The sequence below is a fragment of the Orbicella franksi genome, chromosome 8, assembly GCF_964199315.1.
Source record: "Orbicella franksi chromosome 8, jaOrbFran1.1, whole genome shotgun sequence".
NCBI lineage: Eukaryota > Metazoa > Cnidaria > Anthozoa > Scleractinia > Merulinidae > Orbicella > Orbicella franksi.
The window spans coordinates 12,441,790-12,462,958 of NC_138152.1; the positions used below are offsets into that span (position 1 = coordinate 12,441,790).

The following is a 21,169-nucleotide window of genomic DNA, read 5'->3' on the forward strand; positions in this document are numbered from 1 at the left end:
CTGGGCTGAAAATTGACCATTTTCCTTCGATTCGCATTTCGCAACTATTGAGCACAGAAAAGTTGTAATACAACCAACTTATTGCAGGCCTATTCCTTGTCCAAAAAAGCCCAGTCTTAAGAATATTGGATTTATCTAACTATTTAGCGGTAAACAAAACGAAAGTGTTCTCCAACGATGAGTTCGTCAGTCGGTGAAAGCAATTGTCATTTTGACCATGTGCCATGTCTCGGAATTCCAAAAGATTTTAGATTCTAACTATACTAAGATAGGTCTTTCAATATATGTAAAGTTTAGTTTGGGCAAATGATTAGGCAAAAAAAATCAAAATTACGCCAGCAGTCGAACGCGTGACCAAAAGTACTACCAGTGTTTTTGTCATTAAATCACTTTAATTCGAAACATCACAGGAATATCAGCACGAATTAAGCATAAACCAACATATATATGTTTACCTTAGCTGGGTTATCATGTCTTGATTCTGAGTTAGACTGTCAAACAACATTCCTATCCTGCCATTTCAACGGTGTTCCATTAGGTTTGCCTAACCTGTACGCATTCGTCTGGTGATTTTGAATCCCCCAAATCGCTCAATATTACCAAGTTCCTATGCAAATGTTCCCACGTTTTCCGTTTTGTTGTTCGGTACAATCATTCAACCTGCTATCAGGCAGAAATCCCCAGTAATTGGCAGTAACAAATAAGCCGCCATCTTCGATGGCTCCGCTTCTCTTGTTTGCATGTTGCCCAGCAAAAGTCTTTGCACACAGGGCAAGGGTAGAATTATTTCCGAAAGAAAAAGCGTTAGAATTTTCCAATATCTTGATGTTAGTTCCAATTCAGGGCCTCCTTTCTTAGGTAAAGCGATAAAATGCTACACACGAACCAGGTCTTTGTGGCTTAAAATTCAAACAAAGAAAAGTAACTTTGTGAAAAGCTCTGAAATCCCGACCCTCACCCCATGTAAAATATGTTGTAACGCACGGGTCTCGGATAACACATCTTCAGTCAAAATGGAGGACTTTCAAACGTCTTCAAAATGGAAACCCGAAAGTCGCACGTGGAATAACGCTTTAGCAGTTACTACTGGCTTAATCAAACGACACAAATAACACAGATAGATGATACATACATGGGACTTGGCAGTAACTGTTTTTCTTCAAAGTCGGATATGAGTACTGACAAGAACGCCGCTGAAAGTTACATGCAGGGAAAGAATCAGTTTGCGAGATTCAGGATATTACAAACCGAGGTAGGTGAACATGCTGTTATTATGTGTATGTCATTTATACTGCTTGGTAATGCTGACGTTTCCAATTGAAGTAATATGCCGATACGATAATACTTTTGGTCACGCACTCGGAAGCTGCTGGCGTGATTTTGTGTCTTTTGTGAACGATTTTGAATAATTTTTTGACGAGTGCCTAATCATTTGCCCAAACTGAACTTTACATATATTGAAAGACCTATCCTAGTATAGTTAGAATCTACAATCTTTTGGAATTCCGAGACATGGCACATGGTCAAAATGACAATTCTTTTCACCGACTGACTAACTCAATTTTGGAGAAAACTCTGGTTTTGTTTACCGCTAAATAATTAGATTAATCCAATATTCTTGAAATCGTCCTTTTTTATACAAGGAATGGTTTTGCAAAAAACTGGTTGTATTACAACTTTTCTGCGCTCAATAGTTGTGAAAGCGAACCGAATGAAAATGGTCGATTTTCAGCCCAGTTGGGACTTGCTAAATTGCATGAAATTGAGTCTGAAAGTTAAATCGTAAATGTCGCTTTTCTCGGAAAGACAAAGCTATTTCAAGGAAAAACTACAGCCTGTTTGCACTCTTGCTAGGGGCTAGCTATATGCTAAAGACGAGCGAATTTGAGTTTTCTAGCCTTCCCGGAGAAATTGGATTTTGTTTGATTTTTGTGGGCATTTGCTCTTAATATCACATATGCTGCTTACTACAATGCACGTTAAGACCAACAAAATGAAACATGAAAAAAACTAACCTGGCCGAGTCTGCCTTTAACTGGCCAACGTTCCAGAGTTGTATAAGTCCTTTACTAGAGACACACTTATGCATCTTGTGCACCTGATACAAAAACACATACCATACATCCTTTCACATATCCCACACCACATATCCTGCATGACCCCTTCGTGCCACGTGGCACATAGAGCCGACAAGTAATAGTCTGCTCATGCGTAATACCGTCCAAATGTGTTGTGCTGCAAATAATATTCTGCTCATGTGCGAAATCAAAACCACGCTCACGGGTGAAAAATGGCAACAAACTTGGTGATCGAATGATAAAACAATTATAGAACTCGGTTATCGCAAAATAATGTGATTCGTCAGCGTCTCGCAGATCAGTTATTATCGCTTCGGAGAATAATTGATCTGCTCGCTACTGACAAATCACAATATTTTGCTCAACCTCGTCCAATAATTGTCACATCTTTGACATTAAAATATAAAGTGTCAATAATATCAAAGAATTCAAAATATCCTTCCTCTTTCAATGAAAATAACGAATCATCAGCGGTAGGAGAAAAGGTGCTGTCTATTTCCATAACTACCTAGTCAGTAAGTTCATTTCGTGCCTGCACAAAGAGTGATCAGGAGTGATTGTTGTAATCTAGTCAGGAAGACATTTTCTTGCACTATATCAAACACGAGAGACAGTGTTTCGTAATATCCAAACACCATGAGGAGAGTTGAAAATACGACACGCAGCGGCGCATTTTTGACGCAATTCGAGGTGTTTGGATAGCCGATAAAACACTGTCTCGAGTGTTTGATATATCTTCTCAATGGAAACAAAAACTAAGGAGTAAACAGAAAATCGTCAAAATCTATGCTAATTAGGACCGGGTATCCAAACCTCCTTCACGGTTGTGATTTTCTTTGTGTTAACTTGATGAATTATCAATGAGTTTGAGAAGCCTAAAGCCTGGTTTTCACTAGCGACGCAATATTTGACAATAAAAATAAACGGTAAAAGTTTGCGACGTTTCGACCGCTCTTCGGTCATTATCAAGCAAGATGTAAGAAGTAAAATTTGCATAGATATATATAGCTACAAAGAGGTAAGAATGTGTGAAAATTATTAATGAAGTAAAAATATGTAAAAAAGTATGTAAAAGAATTTACAAAGTAGTGCTTAAAACAATAAAAAAAAAAAAACATATAAAGCTAATTAATAAAAAAAGATTATTTAAAAACTTTGGCACGAATAGAGTCAGATTAGATTCACTTGTTCGTCGAATTCTCCCTACTGAGATTGCAGACTCTGTCCGTCCGTCTGGCTCAAGGTTAGCTCACCTTTACGGTTTACCCAAAACACACAAGGAAAAGCTAGCTATGCGACCTATCTTGTCAGCTACACAGACTTACAATTATGCGCTGGCGAAATGGTTAGATGACAAGCTTAAACCGCTTGCTATTAATCATTACACGATAACCGACACCTTCGAATTTGTGAACGAAGTCCATTCATTGACACTCAAAGACGGTGACGTTTTGGTCTCCTACGATGTTTCCTCATTGTTCACCAATGTACCCCTTGAAGAAACAATACACATCCTTGCTGACAAAGCATTTGCTAATGACTGGTTTAATCAAACGCACCACCTTAATCTCAGCAAACAGGACCTAATCCATCTCCTAGAAGGGGCAACAGAAGATCAACTTTTCCTGTTTAACGGTCAACTTTATGAACAGACCGACGGTGTCGCCATGGGCTCCCCGCTTGGACCCGTGCTCGCCAATGTCTTTATGTGCAGCATTGAGGAAACCCTGGATCGTGAAGGAAAGATGCCCAGCCACTACAGAAGGTATGTCGACGACACACTGACCATCATGCCTAACCAAGCATCAGCCAACAACTTTCTGGAGACTCTGAACGATTGCCATTCCTCTATTAAGTTCACAATGGAGATAGAAAATGACCGCATGCTTCCTTTCCTTGGAACGCAATTGCTCAACAAATCCAACCACGTTGAGACAAAGGTTTATGTGAAGCCCACAAACTCTGGTCTCTTGTTACACTACAAGAGTCATGTTGACGATCGTTATAAACGCGGCCTACTAAAAACTATGCTGGATCGTGCGTTTCGACTTTCTTCTAACTGGACCTACTTCTCCGAAGAATGCGATCGTCTCAAGTTGCTGTTCTCCCGTCTTGAATACCCAGATGACTTAATTAATTCAACCATAACACGCTTCATTGCCATCAAAGTTTCTGAGCAACCTGTTCCTTCACCGACTGACAACAACAGTCCAGAGCCCGTTCGGATTGTCCTACCATTCAAAGACCAAGCTTCAGCTGATTTCTTCGCACGCAACTGAAAGATCTTAACACGAAAACAAACACCACCATCCAACCTGTTTTCATCAGCCACAAGATTGAGCGAGACCTGAAATCACGTGAAGTCAAGCCGCCAGTCGTTAACCAACAGTCCCTTGTGTACCATTTTAAATGTGACCTGTGCGATGCAGGTTATGTTGGTTTTACGCGCCGGCACTTGCACCAACGCGTCAATGAGCACAAAAACCATCGTCATCAATTGGAAAACATTTTCGCGAGGAACATTCTTTGCCCCCTAAAGATCTTACTAATAACTTTTCGATTTTAAAGAAATGTACAACCAAGTTTGACTGTCTTATTTTTGAAATGTTTTTTATTCACGAACTGAGACCAAGTCTCAATGTACAATCTGACTCTATTCGTGCGAAAGTTTTTAAATAATCGTTTTTTATTAATTAGCTTTATATGTTTTTTTTTAATTGTTTTAAGCACTACTTTGTAAATTCTTTTACATACTTTTTACATATTTTTACTTCATTAATAATTTTCACACATTCTTACCTCTTTGTAGCTATATATATCTATGCAAATGTTACTTCTTACATCTTGCTTGATAATGACCGAAGAGCGGTCGAAACGTCGCAAACTTTTACCGTTTATTTTTATTGTCAAATGTTTTAAAAAACCCTTACTGATAAGGACGCAATATTTACGATTTTATTTCTCCCTTTTCTCCCAAGTTTTAGTTTCGATCGAGAAGATATATCAAACACTCAAGACACTGTTTGACCATAATTCCCAAAAACTCGAAGCTCGTGAAAAATACTCTGCTACGCGTCGTATTTTCAACTCTGTTCTCAGTGTTTAGAAATGTGGTCAAACACGGTCTTTCTTGTTTGATATATTACTTCTGACTCACCTCGTCCAAAGACCTGTGTGTACCGATGGCCAGAAACTGATCTGCTTTGCTGTAAGAATCTAAATTACAATAATAAAAAACTCACTGGCATTGTTGTTGAAGCAAAGAATCATTAAATAGGTAAACGTTTCAGTGATCGAATGAGCGAGTCACATATGACCAGGTTTTATTTCTTGCTTTATCTTACAATTCCCAGCGATTTTCAGGGATTGTAAATAAATCCACATCGTCTCGGGTCCCCTACACACTTGATCTATCTGAACTAAATACCTGGGACTGGGCACCAGTCCATGGCCCAAACTGGTCCACCAACATTGAATGTCACATCACCATAAACAGCGCCTGACAAAAAGAGCATCAGTCAGTAGTATTGATTATAACGTTATCCTTTTGTAATAACTGTAAATAAAATACCTACAGCACATGTATCATGTTGCGGAAAGTTATTGATTTTATTGACTGCACTTGGAAAAACTTATTATTGGCCATATCCCGATATAACGATGCTATTAGTTGCTTTGCCGCCAAATTGTTAAATCGGGAGTTCGTTTTATTTTACAGCTGCATCCCAATTTAACAATGTGATTTTCCTGTCCCGTTGCAATGTCGTAAAATCGGGGTTCCACTGTAGATAACACGACTAAGTTAGCTACGGGTCAATAGTTAAAATCAACCAAGTCAGATTCCTCCATTGCCGGTCAAATGTTTTTCAAGTATTGGACTGAGCACTAAGCCGAATGATCCTGCAAGGTTTTCTTGTAGCTTTCAATTTTACTTTTCTAAACGAAGTATGGTAAACAATGGTCAACAAGTAGATTCACGAAGTAACTTACTTTCTTCCTTGGACGTGCTTTCAAACAACGGTAACTGCACATCCTGTTTAGTGTTGTGATTTTTGCCTTTTCGTCTTATTGTAAACTTCGGTGATATAGTCGCTTCCGGCAAGTACTGCTCAATCTCACTGAAACAGAAAAGAGGAAATTACCAATGTGTAGGTCCAGCAAATATGCATAACTCCTCCATGGAAAGGATTTTTTCTATGACTTAAAACGGAACCTTTAGATTGGACTATGAGTGCGAGATTGAGTACGAGCACCATTTTTGGATTTCAGTCCAGTGGCGTTTGCCGAGCCCTCACTCTTCATGTTAGTTTTAGGTAGAGAGGGTAGCTCATGGGATGAGATGTAATATATCAACCACGAAATACTGTGTTTGACCACATTTTCATATATCGAGAAGAGAGTTGAAAACACGACGCGTACCGGAGTATTTTTGACGAACTTCGAGGTGTTTGGAAATGTGGTCAAACACTGTAAGGACTGTCTTGAGTGTTTGATATATCTTCTCAGTCGAAACTAAAATTAAGGAGAAAACGGAGAAATAAAATCCTACAAAACCTATGCTTATTAAGATCAGGTACTGTATCAAAACACGGTCACAGACTTAACGGGATAATGTGAAACCTGTAAACTAGGATCTCGTACTCAAATCTTAAGTCCCCTAATATTAAAAACAAAACCATTTTTGTTGTATGACTAACATGACTCACTTGTGGTCAACGCGAGACCAAAAAGAGGAAGATGGTATGAAGTTAGGAAACAGATCTTTGCGTTTAAACTGTTGTTTGCGCCTGCAGTGGAAACATGAAAAATAAACACAACCTAAACACACTCCTTCAAAAACAGAATTCTAAAATGTTGGAATATTTCACAAGTCAGGTACCAGAGTTAAACAAAAAATTGAGTGAGGAATAGCGCAAACGTCTTTGGAAAATAATTATAGAAATATAATTATATAAATAATTATAATTAGATATGGTGGAAAGTGCAAGGAAATAAGTTATGCAACGTTTTCGAGTGGTATACCATAAGATATCCCAGTCACTTGCATTCTCCCAATCAGTCGAACCTCCGGTTGCGACCACCTCTCCTCAGCGACCAGTTTTCCAAAATACCAAAAGTTTCCGAGACAAGTCACTATATTTGGAACCTCCTGTAAGCGACCACCTCGCTGAACTGGAACAACCGTGACCACTTTTAGAGCCAAAAGTTTGAAATTTTCTTTTGTTTTTAACCTTCTGTGAGCGACCACTTGACAAATAGAGCGGAAATTAGATAATAAATTGTTGTAACATTTGCACAATACTGGGTAGTACAAGAGACAGATATTTCTCAATGGTAAGAACAATATTTTTTCTCGAAATTGACTTTTGACATCAATAAAAAATATAAAACGTTAACATTGGGCAAGTCTTTGCAGTTATCATACGCTAATGAGGCAAAATTTTGACATAATATGGTCTAAGCTCTCGTAAGCGACCACCTCCCGTAAACGACCACCTAGGCTTGACATTTTGGGAGGTCGCTTACAGGAGGTTCGACTGTATGCGCCGAAATTGAGGAGAGTACATGTATGTTTACGGAGAAAATACAAGTGACAAGTGGGTTATTCCAGGGTACACCACGAAAAAATGTTACGTAACGATATTGTACCATGCCGTACAAAATAGAGTGGCTGAGAATGCGATGAAACATATTGTCAGGTGTTTTGTATGTTACTTACAGAAATACTAGTGTTTGATTGTTATAGTGACCTCGTATTACTAGTAACAAATAGTAACCCCCAAGGCTATATTTACCAGTTTTCTGTGGTTTCGTAGCTTTCGGAATCTGCTGACCCAATGGGTCCAAATTTCACAGCTGAGGTAGGACCTGATTGAGACCTCCGAAACGCTTTCGGCATTCCTGGTCGTTTGAACTTTTTTCTCTTATCATCCCAAACAACGATTTCTTCCGAGCAATTCTCCCCATCCTCGTTCAAGTCACTTCCGCTTTCTTCAATCTCCTCAATTTCGACATTGTCGCTCTCTTCTGCACTGTCTCCTGAGCTGACAACTACATAGTCCGCGTCACTGCTGTCGGACACCTCCTTCCCTTTAGGCTGCAAGTTTAGAATTGAAATTCGATCATTAAAGGAGCATAGTTATTTTGGCCACGAAACTGAAAATAATAGTTTGCTGACAAAGAAAAACACTAAAGAGATAATAATACACCCTAAAGAAACAATGATGGTTAAGAATGGAGAAGATTGACACGGATTAAGTTAGGCGAAACTTTTTAAGATGCACAAACCATGACGTAGCTCCTTTAAGCACAAAGCAACTTGTCACGGGCTTTCTATGTAACTGCTTCTCTAAAGCAATCTGGTTGGTGTAGATCCAAAAGATGCTCTGACAAACTCATAAACTGGTTATATAGTATGCTAGTAACAGGATGCCGAAAACTAACACCACTAAAACGTCCCCAAAGTAGCGACTCTTGTAACTTTCGGAATTAGCAGCTTATGGGGGGTCGTAACTTAACTTTCGGGGAGCAAAAACCGTTTTGTAAAGTTGATGCGACTGAGCTCTTCTTCCGAAATAAAAGATGGAAATTCGTAACAAAACATTATAAAATGTTACTTTCATGTGTGTTACGTTCGGGGAAGAGGTCCCAACTTTTCGGAAGCTGACGGCAAGAAGACAACAAACATATAGATTACCTAGAGCAAGTAGGTATTGTATACTAGATGTGGTTTCCGAGACTGAATAATGACTTTCCACTTCAAAATAGTGCATCGCCAGTTGGCTTTTTTGTTAAGTGTACCCAGGACTTTTGGCCAGGATTGTAGTTTGCAGTGTACTTGTAAGCATTGTTTATGTATCAAATATCAATTTTAAAAAGCAAACAAGCAAAAAAAGAAAAGAAAGATAAATAAATTTTAATTGCATAACTCACTAAATGGTTACCTTGTATCCAACATGTCGAAAGTTAATGTGATTGTGTAGGAGCATTATGGAGAGATAAACCTTGCCACAGGCCAGACATTTGTAGGAAACAGCCTTCTCACAAGATTTCAAATGAGCTTTAATGTTCTCAAATGACTGAAATGTCTCTGAGCACCCCTTTAAGGAAAGACAAAAATGCGGGAACGTTAACTCTTTGGTAATTTGATTGAAATGACACTAAAATAAGTATGGGTAAGCAAATGGCAAGGAGTTCAACTCGGAAATAATTTCACGCGCATTTTGCCAAAATTCTTACACTTTCCCGAGCCCCTTAAGCAAGGGAAATAGTTAAAAGAAGCGTACCAAAAACGGCACGATTAGGTATTTAGCGTACCCTAATTCGACCAAGTTTCCATGGTATCGTAGCCACATCAGGTCAGTGACATGATATCGGAGGATATCAGGACACTAGACCCGCCTTCTGATTGGCTAATTGCAAACATAGATACGATAGGAAAGGGTTATCAGAAGCTCCGAGGGAGACGGAGGTCTCAAAAGCCACTTAGGAACCCAAACTGGAATTTCCACATAGTGGGTGTGGGTGTGGGGTTCAATCTAAACAAATTCCTTCGTGGGAGGGGTATGGATATTTCCTGGAGCAACATATTCTAAGGTAATGGAAACAAACATTCACCGATTACCTTACTAGGACACATTACACTAGTCTCTGTCTCCAGTGCTTCAGTCCATTGTTCCTCTTCTTTGGATATGTCCCTGCCTTTGATTTTAACAATTAGCTGGTCCAGAAACTCTTTCTTCACAATCCCTCTAGAATGATCTACTTCTTGAAGATTTTGCTCTGTCACTAGTTTTTGAACTTTTGACATTGCCCTGCAATAACAAACGAGATAACAAAGCTAATATTACTGATCGTAGTCATAGGCCCGGTCTAAACTACGCCGGAGAAATTGGAAAACGGCGTTTTCACTCTGAAAACATATAAAGTGTTTTCTGTCCACACGTTCGCCGGAGAAATTTCAGTAAAAACTCAACAATCACCGGTCATTTTGGATTTGTGTTGGATGAAACCTCGGGCAGGGAAATCACTTGATCGACACATCATCGTTTTCGAAAGCTCCATTTTCAAAGTGTTTGCCATCCAAACACTTATAAAACGCAAAGCCTGTGTTTTCAAATTCCAGTCTTTTGAAGAGCGTTTTTGAAAAGCTCTGTTTTCGTGACGGATTAGTGTGAATGGTACGCCTACCCGTAGAAATAACGTTGCGTTTTCACATTTCTCTAGCGTAGAGATGACGCTGGGCTATAGTGTTGAGGAGAGGCAGATCAGCCATCAGTGCCAATGCATATTAAACACTACAACAAGCATGACCTAGGAATTCAACATCCAAAACATCTTTTCGTTGCTGGAAACCTAGAAATAATGCTCTCTTTTCGTTAAAGAAGTACACTGAAGCTACTGACAACAGTCGTGTTACAATGAAAAGCGCATGCCCAAAGTGGTTATGTCAAACTAAAAAAGGCCAGGCCGAATCTTTGCAAAGTCTGTCCGGCTTCCTGTCTGGTAACTAATTACACTTTTCTCATTCCATCAACACTTCCTCTTGGTTTTCTGAAATTATTTCATATACAAATGAAGGTACATGTACTCAGTCAATTATTCAACAATGTTTTAACCAACAAAATCACTGTGATAATATCTGTTTAAATTTTGCACCATCTATTAAGAGGTAATCGGAAGAGGTTACTTTTTGAACTTCATTATACATTTTTCTTGTGAAAAGTAAACCAATTATCTATTGAATACACATGTACCTGGAAGCTGCCTTTCGTCTTGTTCTTCCATCTGATAGAATTTCGGGTTCATTCTCTTCCTATATTATAAGCAAGTGTTATAACAGAATATCATGCTTGAGTATTGAATAAACAGATGGCCAGAGTATCAATTTCAAATGTACTGGATCATTTATTTTGTCAAAAAAGATGTGTGATGTTCTAAACAGGGTTAAGTTAATAACAAAGTAAAAATCAACAATTTTTCTCTTCATTGCAATTAGAAATGATAGTACAGGACTTGAGAAAGGAACTTGGAGTAATCAATAATTATTGTAAAATCAGAGAATCAGAGAATGGCCATTAGACTGTCTGACAGAGATCCCATCTGAAAATCTGAGACTGAGACTTAAAATGGTTTTACAATCCAAGACAGAATGAAACACAAAAAAGCCAAATAAAGGCTCGTGAGACTGCAAGATTGGGGAAAAAATAACCTGGGCTCCAGATTTTCAGGGTACCATCTGCCACTCAGACTGCATGGTCTATGACCTCGGCTTCTACATTCCAGAAAGTTTAAATGAGCCTCACATTTTTCAGGAAGGGTTTCTTAAAAGTAGAATTTACATAAGATCTGAAACAGACAGAGATTTCTGCACAATACATGAGGAAGGGTAATAGTCTTGCCTCAGAATTCCCACATTTCCCAGCTCTCATAAACAGTAAAATAATATTTATGCCACAGTCAGGTTTTTTACCCAGCTCTTGGCTTTAATCTAGATCCTTGATTTTACCCCTGAACAGGATCATAACATTTTCACATCACATGAAGCTATACCTTGTTCTTATCTTCTGAATTATTGCAGCTGTCAACTGTCTCACTCTACACGTGTAAACAAAATCATATTTCATTCAGGTTAGTCCAGATACTATTGCATTCAGGTTAGTCTAATATTAGTTGACACTCAGGTTTACCTCATTAACACTCTAGATAGCCTGAGAACGGACAGCTTTCATCAGAATGCAAGGGTAACACTAATTAAAATTTACACCAGTCTTATTCCTCACTATTAAAATAACTAAAAAAAAAAAACAAATTAAAATCTCAATGGTCCCTGTGGTACTTATTTGAGAACATACTCATCATGCCAACTACTCAGGTTTGAACCAACTTAACTACAAGTTATTTCTTTTATTTTAAACAAAACTAAGTGTGAATTTGAGGTGGAGTGGGACTTCCCTAGCGGCATACTCAATTCAAATTGCACTCATTTGAACAGGGGGGGGGGGGGGCTCTAATTAGAACATGATTATCGCAGCTGTCAACTGTCTCACTCTACCCAAGTAGTCATTAGACAACATACTAATCATGCCAACCGCCCAGGCCAACCGCCCAGGTTTAAACAACTTTACCTCCAAGTAGTTCCTTTATTTTAAACATTATTATATGGCTCTGTCTCACAAGGACTGGCTACTACCGAATTCATGAATTTGATTAGCTGAAATCGATATTTGAAGGCAGTCTAGATTTTCCCATCTAGACCGGCATCTAGACCGGTGATGTTTTGCAGTGAAAAAGTTACAAACTAAAAGGCAAAAATATTGACTATTTTCTGCTAACAATGTTTATTATTGAAGTGTCAAAATGTCTGATGAGAAAAAAAAAGTAAAGAGGACAAGCAAACTTTGGCAGAATTAAGTTCAGCTCATCGCTGTTCACAAGCAAAATGTCAGTTACCTACAAACCAGTAACTTAAATGAATTAAATTGTTCTTGTCTAGATCTGCCATATAATAAACATCTTATTAACCGAGCTTAGTCGGTCTGTATGGGAGAACCTTGACGTGGGTCGTGTGTACAGACCTCACTGCGTTCAGTCTGTACTCATGACCGCAGTCAAGATTCTCCCATACAGACCTCCTGCTCGGTTAATAAGGGCTAAATACTAAGGTGAAGTGGGGACTTTCCTGAGTGATGAAGGGCACTCTATTCAAATTGCACTTACTTGAAGGGGGCCTCTAATTAAGGGAAGTTTCGATAATACCTGACACCATTTACCCATAACCAAGATAAAGGTCCTCCATGTTATACACAATGAACTCAGCCAAAACCCTTTTCAAGTACACATCCAAATAAACCCAGTGATTTTCTGGTTCATGTAGATTCAGGTTATTTAATGATGATATTTACCTCAGTGTGCTTGGCTTGCATGTGATATTTAAGCCCCATAGAAGACATATATACTTTTTCGCATATCTCGCATGTAAACTTTTCTCTGTCTTCCTCTTTCACTCCACAGATTTTCTGATGCGCTAAGTATCCAGCGGCTGTGGTAAACTTTGCCCTACATCCTTCGTTCTGACAAATCAATGTCTTTCCCCATTTCACAAGCCTCTTAAGCCTAGCTGCCTGAAAAATTAATTATCTGTTTTACACAATTTAATTTTTGTTTGGTCTAAACAATTCTGAATTATTACTTGCAACAAACAAAACTATTAATAATCTTTTTGATTTGTTTGATTACATCATGTTATGTCAATGCCTGTTCAATGCCTTGATATATAAGCTGTGCACTTGTTATTGTCTAGCCACAGGACTATGACTAGGGAGTTGAGCTGATATAACTATTGTAACAGCCTTTCTGCATTATACATGTAATAATAAAAACAAAACTTGGTATTCAGCAATATTAACTTAACCATCCTTGGACTTGTCTTGTTTATGTTATAGCCTGAATCAGGCTATCATTATAATAATTTACTAATCGCTGTAACATTGCAGGAAATGTCTTCCACCCACACACTACAGCATAATGCTAGAAGTTAAATTTATTAATATTGACCCTTTATTATTTTTTTAGTGATTTTGTGGTCCCAAAAACCACCCATACCCACCCCAAGGAGGTTTACTGGAAATTTCCAGGGGGGAAGGAGTCTCAAAAGTCAGCATTTTTGAAGGAAAGTATCAACCAACACTGGAATGTCGGAAGGGATGTACAGGTATTTTCTGGAACAACACAATCCCAGAAATTGCAATCTGCATCTCAGAAGTCTAGTTTTATCCTTAAGTTAAGTTTGCCTACCAGGAGTTTATTCAATCAGAAGTTTATAACTGGACTGTGTGGCAAGCATTCCATAGAAGTAGGAGAACAAGCAACAAGCATTTTCCACATTCTGGTTGTGCAAAAATTGGGGCAAGAGCAAAAATTGATGGCGTTTGGAATGGTTGCCCTGGCCACCATCCACTGCTTCATTGCACTTTTTTTTTTTTATGTGGCTAAATATGATTTAGGCAAAGTTAGACTCAAACCAATGCAGTCAGCGGTTTCCCCTTTTCCGGTACGTTACTTGCGGGGCAGCCCTTTGGAGATTTGCAGGGCTGTTGTCTCACATTGCATTGCAGGTATTGTGCTGCCAGCTGATCATTGTGGAACATTTGCTTTGTACTTTGGCGAATCTTTGGTTGCTATTGGTTGCTGGTCTCTAAGTAAGTATGGGTCAGGTAAGTTGTTTCCACTGATTCAATCAGTGTGACGGTGCCAGTTAGCGGCTGCTTTTGGGGGTGTTTCCCACTTCCAGGGTTGCCATGGATACCTCCCCTTCCGCATACGGCTTCTGCTCCCCGCTAACCTTGCAGGCACCAGTTCCCAAGCTCATCTATTTGTGATGAGTTTAATTTGCTTTGGCCCCAATTATCAAGTTGCCAGAATGTAGAAAAAGCTGACAATAAATTCCTTTGAACAGGAATGCACTGTGAGGCCACCGCACAAATGGCATGTTGGTTTTAATGGTATGCTATTAGGGTTAAGAGACTGAGCTACTGTAACTGGGTGGTCAATACCCAAAAAATGAACTTTCATTGCATTGATTAAAGGTTCCACCAGTCTGACACATCTTACCTGGGAGGAGAACATTTTTTGACAAGCGAACACTAACTTTTTATATATTTGATTAAAATCATTTCTGGTATGGTTCTGTAGCTATATTAAATTTATAGCTATTGCCATTTTCAAGGTCAGACTAATACTTAGGCACATAATCATGCATACAGATCAGAATGTCAGCCTACCTCTGAAACCACAGCTTTTCTCTGTTGGAATAAAACAAAACAAAACAAAACAAAATTGTCAAACAACCAGCTCAAATAACACTTCTCATATTATCATAACCAACATCTAGATGTATGCCCTCTGATTTCATACACGTTGTTTCTCGAGGCTTAACAATTATAATTAAATTTTATTACATACAATAATTATTGTCAAACAAACACCTCAGATCACACTTCTCATCTAGATGTACATGTACGTCCTCTAATTTCATACACGTTGTTTGTCGAGGCTTAAAATTAATTACTGAACAATTCTAATTGAACGTTATTGCATAAACCATTTAATTTATCAAAAGAAATGTTTGGGTTTGTCCGATATTTAAAATTAAATCTGATAGTAAAAATTCAGTCACCAACAACAGTTCATTTCAGAACTGTACCCTCACCCGGACGATCACACTGTAATACGATCTATTAATACATGTAATTAGACAGTCAAGTAATATTTAGAAAATGTGTTTGTTGATAATGCTAATATTCATCTCCTTCCAAACACTTGCCTTCCCATTGGCAAGTATAAGTGCCCTCTGGCACTCCCCTTCTATTCCATCCCCCTAAAAACAACACATCTTACCAGACTATTAAAGATACTTTTTTCTGTGAACATTTTGTGCACTTGTAAAATGATGCGCCGAGGCATAGAACATTTTACAACTCAATCTTTAAATCAGTTTCAATTCAGGTCATACACTTCATGTCATGTAACATTTTTTTTTTAATTCCCTCAATCCAATTCGGCTCAAACAAAAAATTAATTATTAACTGAACAATTTAACTTTCATTTTATTTCTCCAATATCATGCTCAGGCCTCCATTCACAGTACTTAGCTGGTGCAGTTGTTTAAAACAGCCAGTGAAATGCACTGTTTGCCAGCTTCTTTTGACAACCCTGTGTTGCAGGCCTCTCTCAATGCCATCTGATGGCTTCTGTACCTCAAATCTTGTTCAAAACACTGACTTAATCCCTGACATCACTCTAATATATTATTGTGAGGAACATTTTTACACTTACATGACTTCTTTAATTCTATAAATAAAAAAAACAAAGACCTTTCTCCAAGGTTTTCTTCTCTCCTTTATGACTGCCTTTCCATCATCATCATCTATATACAAATAGGTTAACCATAAAGGTCAAATAAAAGAGTGTGAAATGCATGACCCTGTGTGACACCAGTCCTTGCCTAGTTAAAAAAGTTACAAGAACTCAATGAAAATTTTCACTTATCCTGGATTACCTAAGCAGGCTCTGGACATCCCAGCCCAGGAGCTCCGCTTTTAGGCTTGGCTAAATCCATATATTAAAAAATTAACACTGATTTTTGCAGGAAGAGTTGGCTGGGTGTATTGTAACTGATTTCCTCCCCTCCCCCCTTCAAGCCCTCAAATCATTAGATTGTCTTCAGCTAACAGTTTACTGGAAAGTACCATTTGTATTCAGACAGGAAGGAATATACAATGTATACACCAAATCATACCATTACCATCATCCTTGACATTGCCATCTTCATCGTCATCATCATCCTCATTATTAACATTTGCCGCATTATCATCATGGACATTGCTATTTTCATCATCAACATTATCACTGTTGCCATCCACATTTTCTTTAGTTCCTCTTCCTATGACACATTCATTCCCAGCTGTATCGCTATTTGGCTTTTTCTCAGGTTTCTTCCCATGTGTTTTCTCACAATCGGAATCTCTCACGGAGTCATCAATAGCATTTTCATCAGAGACAATTTTTGGTTTCCTCCCTCTCTTCTTAGGAGTATTCCTTTTCACTCTTTTATGTTTTCTTTTGTTTTCTTCTGTATCATCATACAAATTTAAATTTATCCGTGGAGTACGCACTCTTGTGGAAGCCCTCCTTGGAGTGACGGTACTATCTGAGCTTGCATTGTCCAGTTTTCTACCTTCAGGATTGTCAGCAGTGTTAATAACTGGTTGAGATAGAGATAAAGTCCCACTGATGACTTCCCCTTGGCCATTCACAGCTGAGGGAGAATGTTTAATTTGGTCAGCCCTTCTTGGTCTGCCCCTCTTTCTCTTTGTAACAACTGCTGCCTGAGTTTGATTGACTTCACTTTCGCTTGCCTTTGCTCCATTAGTAGCTGAATTCTCATTCACTTCAGTACAAGAAGTTTCTGTCGAAATTTGCCCTGTCTTTTGGTTTGTTGAGTGTGCAGAGGAAAAGTGGAATGAATCGTTTTCCCTTGACCTGCATGTACATATACATAAACAAAAGTAATGAAATAATAATGATCACCTGCGACTGCATATACCGGTGTTTAGGACAAAGACCTAGGGGGGACGCGCTTTTTCATCTTGTGCGCCAGCACTGTGGAATAGCCTCCCACTTGATGTGAGAAGTGCCCCATCAGTGGATACGTTTAAAACTAAGCTTAAAACGTTTTTGTTTAATAATGATCTTTAGTATTTCTATAACAAATTTTAGTATCTTATGATGAATTTTAGTATTTTATCGTCCATTGTAATTTAATATATTTTCCTTATATTGGTTTCGTTATCGTTTTTCTCATTTTTATTCTGTAAGAGCATTGAGATTTTTTAATGTAATGCGCTAGAAATAAATTATTATTATTATTATTATTATTATTATTATTATTATTATTAATGGACCAATTCAGTGATGTCATGATGTCATGCTTGTCCTTTTTTGCCCAACAATAAACCTCAACAATTAACCCCCTACCAAACCCTCTCCAGGCATGAATACTTATCACATTACACACCTTAGCATTGTTACAGTAGCTGGTACATGAACCTATCTTCCAGCCCAAAAAGAGAGACTGCAACACTGAAGTAACTTCCCTGTGTTCAGCAGACTCAAAACATTGACCCTAGCCAGGGCTTTAATCTGGCGTACTTAAGTCAAAATCTACCACAATATTATTTGCCGTATTTTCTAGATTTAAACTCTTTTAGCTCACTATATGCACATGGAGTGTAGGAAAGTGTCTGTATTGAGGTAATTAAAAAAAAAAACATTTTTAAATTTTATGTATAACATATATGAGACACATTTATAACCATTATATAGATGTAGAGCTGGTGAGACCAAAACCACTTTTCGTCATCTGTTGTTAAATCAATGGGTGTAGACTAAGTGGGGATAATCAATTGTACAGAAGTGATGTTTAGATAAATGAGTTATCATTCAACAACCTTTGCTTGTAACCTTCTGTATCAGATGTGTGTTGATACGTGTAGAAACAAAATTAACCAACACCTATCACTTGACGAAATGCTAACTTTTATTTAGTTATATTGCACTTTTAATTAGAACAAGTTTATTGTTGGTCGGTACAAAAAAATTGGACCCCCTCCTCTTCTGGACCCCCTTTTGGATTCCCTTTCGGGGTCCAGGAGATGAATCCAGATCGGGGGTGGGGGAGGGGGTGGGGGTCCACATTAATTTTTGTACCAACCTACTTATTTCCTGAAGTACTGTAAAAGAAGGCAAATAGGGCTGAATGCAGTTTACCTTGGAGATGACAATGGACTGGGCAGTGGACTTCCTCCCTCACTACCTGAATGGTCAGCTATTCTGTGTTGTCGCAAATTAACCCGCGACTGAAACAACCGATTGCACTTTTCACATTTAAACTTCCCTTCTGCCACGTCTTGGTGGTTTGCCCGTCTCAAGTGATATTTTAGCCCCCAGAAAGATTTGAAGTCTTGATTACAGCCTTGCACAGGACATATAACTGTTCCATTTTGTGCAAGTTGTTCTTTTAGCTCAGCCAAATTCAGATTTATTGGTAGGTCATCAGAATCTGCCGCAAGTGACATCACAAGAACAGGACATCTAAAAATGTATTACAGCGAAAAGAACTGTCGGAAATTTCGTGTGCAGGGATATGATACGGAGCATGCATTACACTATTAAACTCGAGAATTATGACGAGTAGCAGCAAGCCCACCCAAGTACAAGTAAAAATTAGTCTTTAGCCGGTTTCGAAACAAACAGACACAAAATGGCGGAACCATGTGCAGCACATGGCTCGTTTATACGAGTACAAACAGGGTTTCTATTCCAGCTAAATAGTAGTGAATTTAATAATTTGACATCGAACAAAAGTAGGTGTTTGTCTTTCGTGAAACTAAACGGATGGAGGAGTATTCCAAAATCTTGTTTGACTTGAATTAAGTTTCAACTCGTTGATTTCTCGGAGAGTCTTAATTACCAAGAACGATGCTTCGAACTCTTAAAATAAATTCAATTTTACGACTTAAAATGAGATGAATTATTGCGAAAGTGCATAAAAAAAAGTTTTAACGAGAGAAATAAAATATTTCGCACGAAGTCCAAGTGCCGACCAGGATTCGAACCAACGACCCCTTTCTTCCAAATCACGCTTCAAGCGTGTTTGAACGGTTTACCACTTCGCTACATGGTCATCCCCGCCTAAAAGACTTGTAACGAAATTTGGTGGGTGCTTCAATTGCCTACTTGGCTCAAAAGAGAACAAAAGTAATCCAATTACGATAAAACGTACCTAAATTTTGCTCAACTCAACTCCAGCAAATGGCGTCCATGTTGGTCTACTCACTGGCGGAGAGAAACTGAGTACGAACAAAACTAATACTTCCGGCTCCTTTGATTTTACTTCCGGCAGGAGAACGAGGTTCTAATGGTTCGGCGTTCGAGTTGGTTACCAGGGAAAATTGAATATGGCGCCCAAAACAAAAGAAGAGTCCAGGTTCGGAATGGAGTCATAATTGACTTCTAGAACACAAGACCAAATCTACAGCCTTTTGGTGACTTTTATAAGAACATGGATGGAATTTATGAAGTTTCGTCGTCAGAGAAAGTCAAATCCTTAGAAGAAGATCTCAAAAAGGAGTTGAAGGAATTACAAAATGAAGTCGAAGAGGGAAATTTTCTGAGCTCAGTACCAAAGGCATTCGGGTGAGCCATTCGTGACCAGTTTTATCTCTTTTCTTAGTTGACATATGTACATGTAAATTTAATTGTCATTTAGTTGTTGCTTGATTTGACAGCGAGCAAACTTGACAGCATAGTTGAAATGTTACCGTATATGTACATGTACGTATCGTATGAATAGTAGTTTGATGAAGTCTTATAAACAGACGTGGAGATGCTTTGGGTCACTAATTTATTAATTGGAGCTTAGATGTGTCTTTAATTATTTATGATTTGTGATCAGACGCTCTAAACGGGCTAATTTGAATTGGCATGTCAGCGTTAAACGCAGACTGCAGATTGCAAACTACTGTAACTGCAGAAACAGGGGTTGCCATTCGATTATGGAGATTGCTTACTGTAAATATAGGGTAACTGAGGCAATCCTGAGCGTTCCGGAGACTAGCCTGAATGACATCAGACTACCCAGAGCACCACTCAGTAACTAGAATGCAGACTTTTGCTCCTGACAGCAAGCCAGAGCAACACCCAGGCTAGTCTGTCTACAGTTACGTATGTAACACTTCATAATAGAAATGGTTACACAACATACATGTACACGTACACATACATACGTACAACATCTGCAGCCTGTAGGATCGAGGCATAAACGAAGTCGCCCATTTTCTTTTTCTCTAATAACCAGGGAGTTAACCCAATCTGTAGGTTGCGTTACTTTTGCAATGATATCTTGACTTTCCATCTCATGTAATTCAGCTTGTAATTTATCTTTCAACTCTATGGGCACTTTGCGGGGTGCATGGACCACCGGTGATACTTCAGGATCCAGTGTGATGTGATACGTAAAGTCGTCAAAACATCCAACTGTGCCATTGAAACATTCTGGGTGCATCTCCATCAGCTCTTGTTTACTTGTGATTGATGGCCGCTCTTCCAGTGGTACATGACTTCCAATGTAACTCAAGCTTTTCTTGCAAGTACCCGAATTGTGAGCTGGGGCATTGAAACTGCTAGTTGGATCAGCCTGGTCTAATTGATTTGTTCTTAGTGTGCAGTTTAGTGCAGTGCACGCTTTTAGACCTAGAATAGCTGGCCCTGAAGTGTCTGTGATGTAGAAAATGCAGTTGATCTTCTTCTCTTTGTACTTGCAAGGGATGTTTATAGTGCCAAGCTGCTTGATTACAGAGCCACCATATGCTGAAAGGACAGCTTCATTCTTTTCCAGTGCTTCTGGTTTGGGGTTTCCTTCCTCGTCAAACTTCTCTGGGACGATTATGCAAAGTAGCCTGATAGGCTAAACATTGCTCTGTGCACCTGTGTCTACCTTGCACTGGAGATTAATTTTGCGCTTCTCTTCT

General features: G+C 38.6%; 3 protein-coding genes across 6 annotated transcripts in view; 2 read left to right on the forward strand and 1 right to left on the reverse strand.

Annotated features, from left to right (window-relative positions):
- Positions 1–19,492, reverse strand: part of LOC145495349 (uncharacterized) — a 32,556-nt gene extending 13,064 nt beyond the window's left edge. For 2 of the 4 annotated variants that reach the window (XR_014050405.1, XM_081474950.1), the window contains exons 1-16: positions 19,423–19,492; positions 18,408–18,731; positions 16,378–17,120; positions 15,953–16,005; positions 14,861–14,881; positions 12,983–13,201; positions 11,631–11,675; positions 10,835–10,893; positions 9,703–9,892; positions 9,023–9,178; positions 7,874–8,175; positions 6,785–6,865; positions 6,069–6,196; positions 5,506–5,577; positions 5,236–5,294; positions 2,016–2,098 (exon numbers count right to left, since the gene is read on the reverse strand). Coding sequence is in view for 3 of the 4 variants with exons in the window: in XM_081474950.1 (XP_081331076.1) it covers positions 2,016–2,098; positions 5,236–5,294; positions 5,506–5,577; positions 6,069–6,196; positions 6,785–6,865; positions 7,874–8,175; positions 9,023–9,178; positions 9,703–9,892; positions 10,835–10,893; positions 11,631–11,675; positions 12,983–13,201; positions 14,861–14,881; positions 15,953–16,005; positions 16,378–17,120; positions 18,408–18,715 (2,519 nt within the window). In the remaining variant the exon portion in view is untranslated. The other 2 variants (XM_081474952.1, XM_081474951.1) reach the window with 2 other exon arrangements.
- On the forward strand, positions 3,189–4,550 carry LOC145495375 (uncharacterized). Its single transcript, XM_081474987.1, has one exon. The coding sequence runs from the start codon at positions 3,371–3,373 to the stop codon at positions 4,355–4,357; it is 987 nt and encodes a 328-aa protein (XP_081331113.1). The 5' UTR covers positions 3,189–3,370; the 3' UTR covers positions 4,358–4,550.
- Positions 19,493–19,588: 96 nt separating the features above from the next.
- The window catches only part of LOC145495336 (uncharacterized), a 49,292-nt gene continuing 47,711 nt past the window's right edge, over positions 19,589–21,169 (forward strand). The window contains exon 1 of the mRNA XM_081474928.1: positions 19,589–19,835. Coding sequence (XP_081331054.1) covers positions 19,702–19,835 — 134 coding nt within the window. The 5' untranslated portion in view covers positions 19,589–19,701. The remainder of the gene's footprint in view (positions 19,836–21,169) is intronic.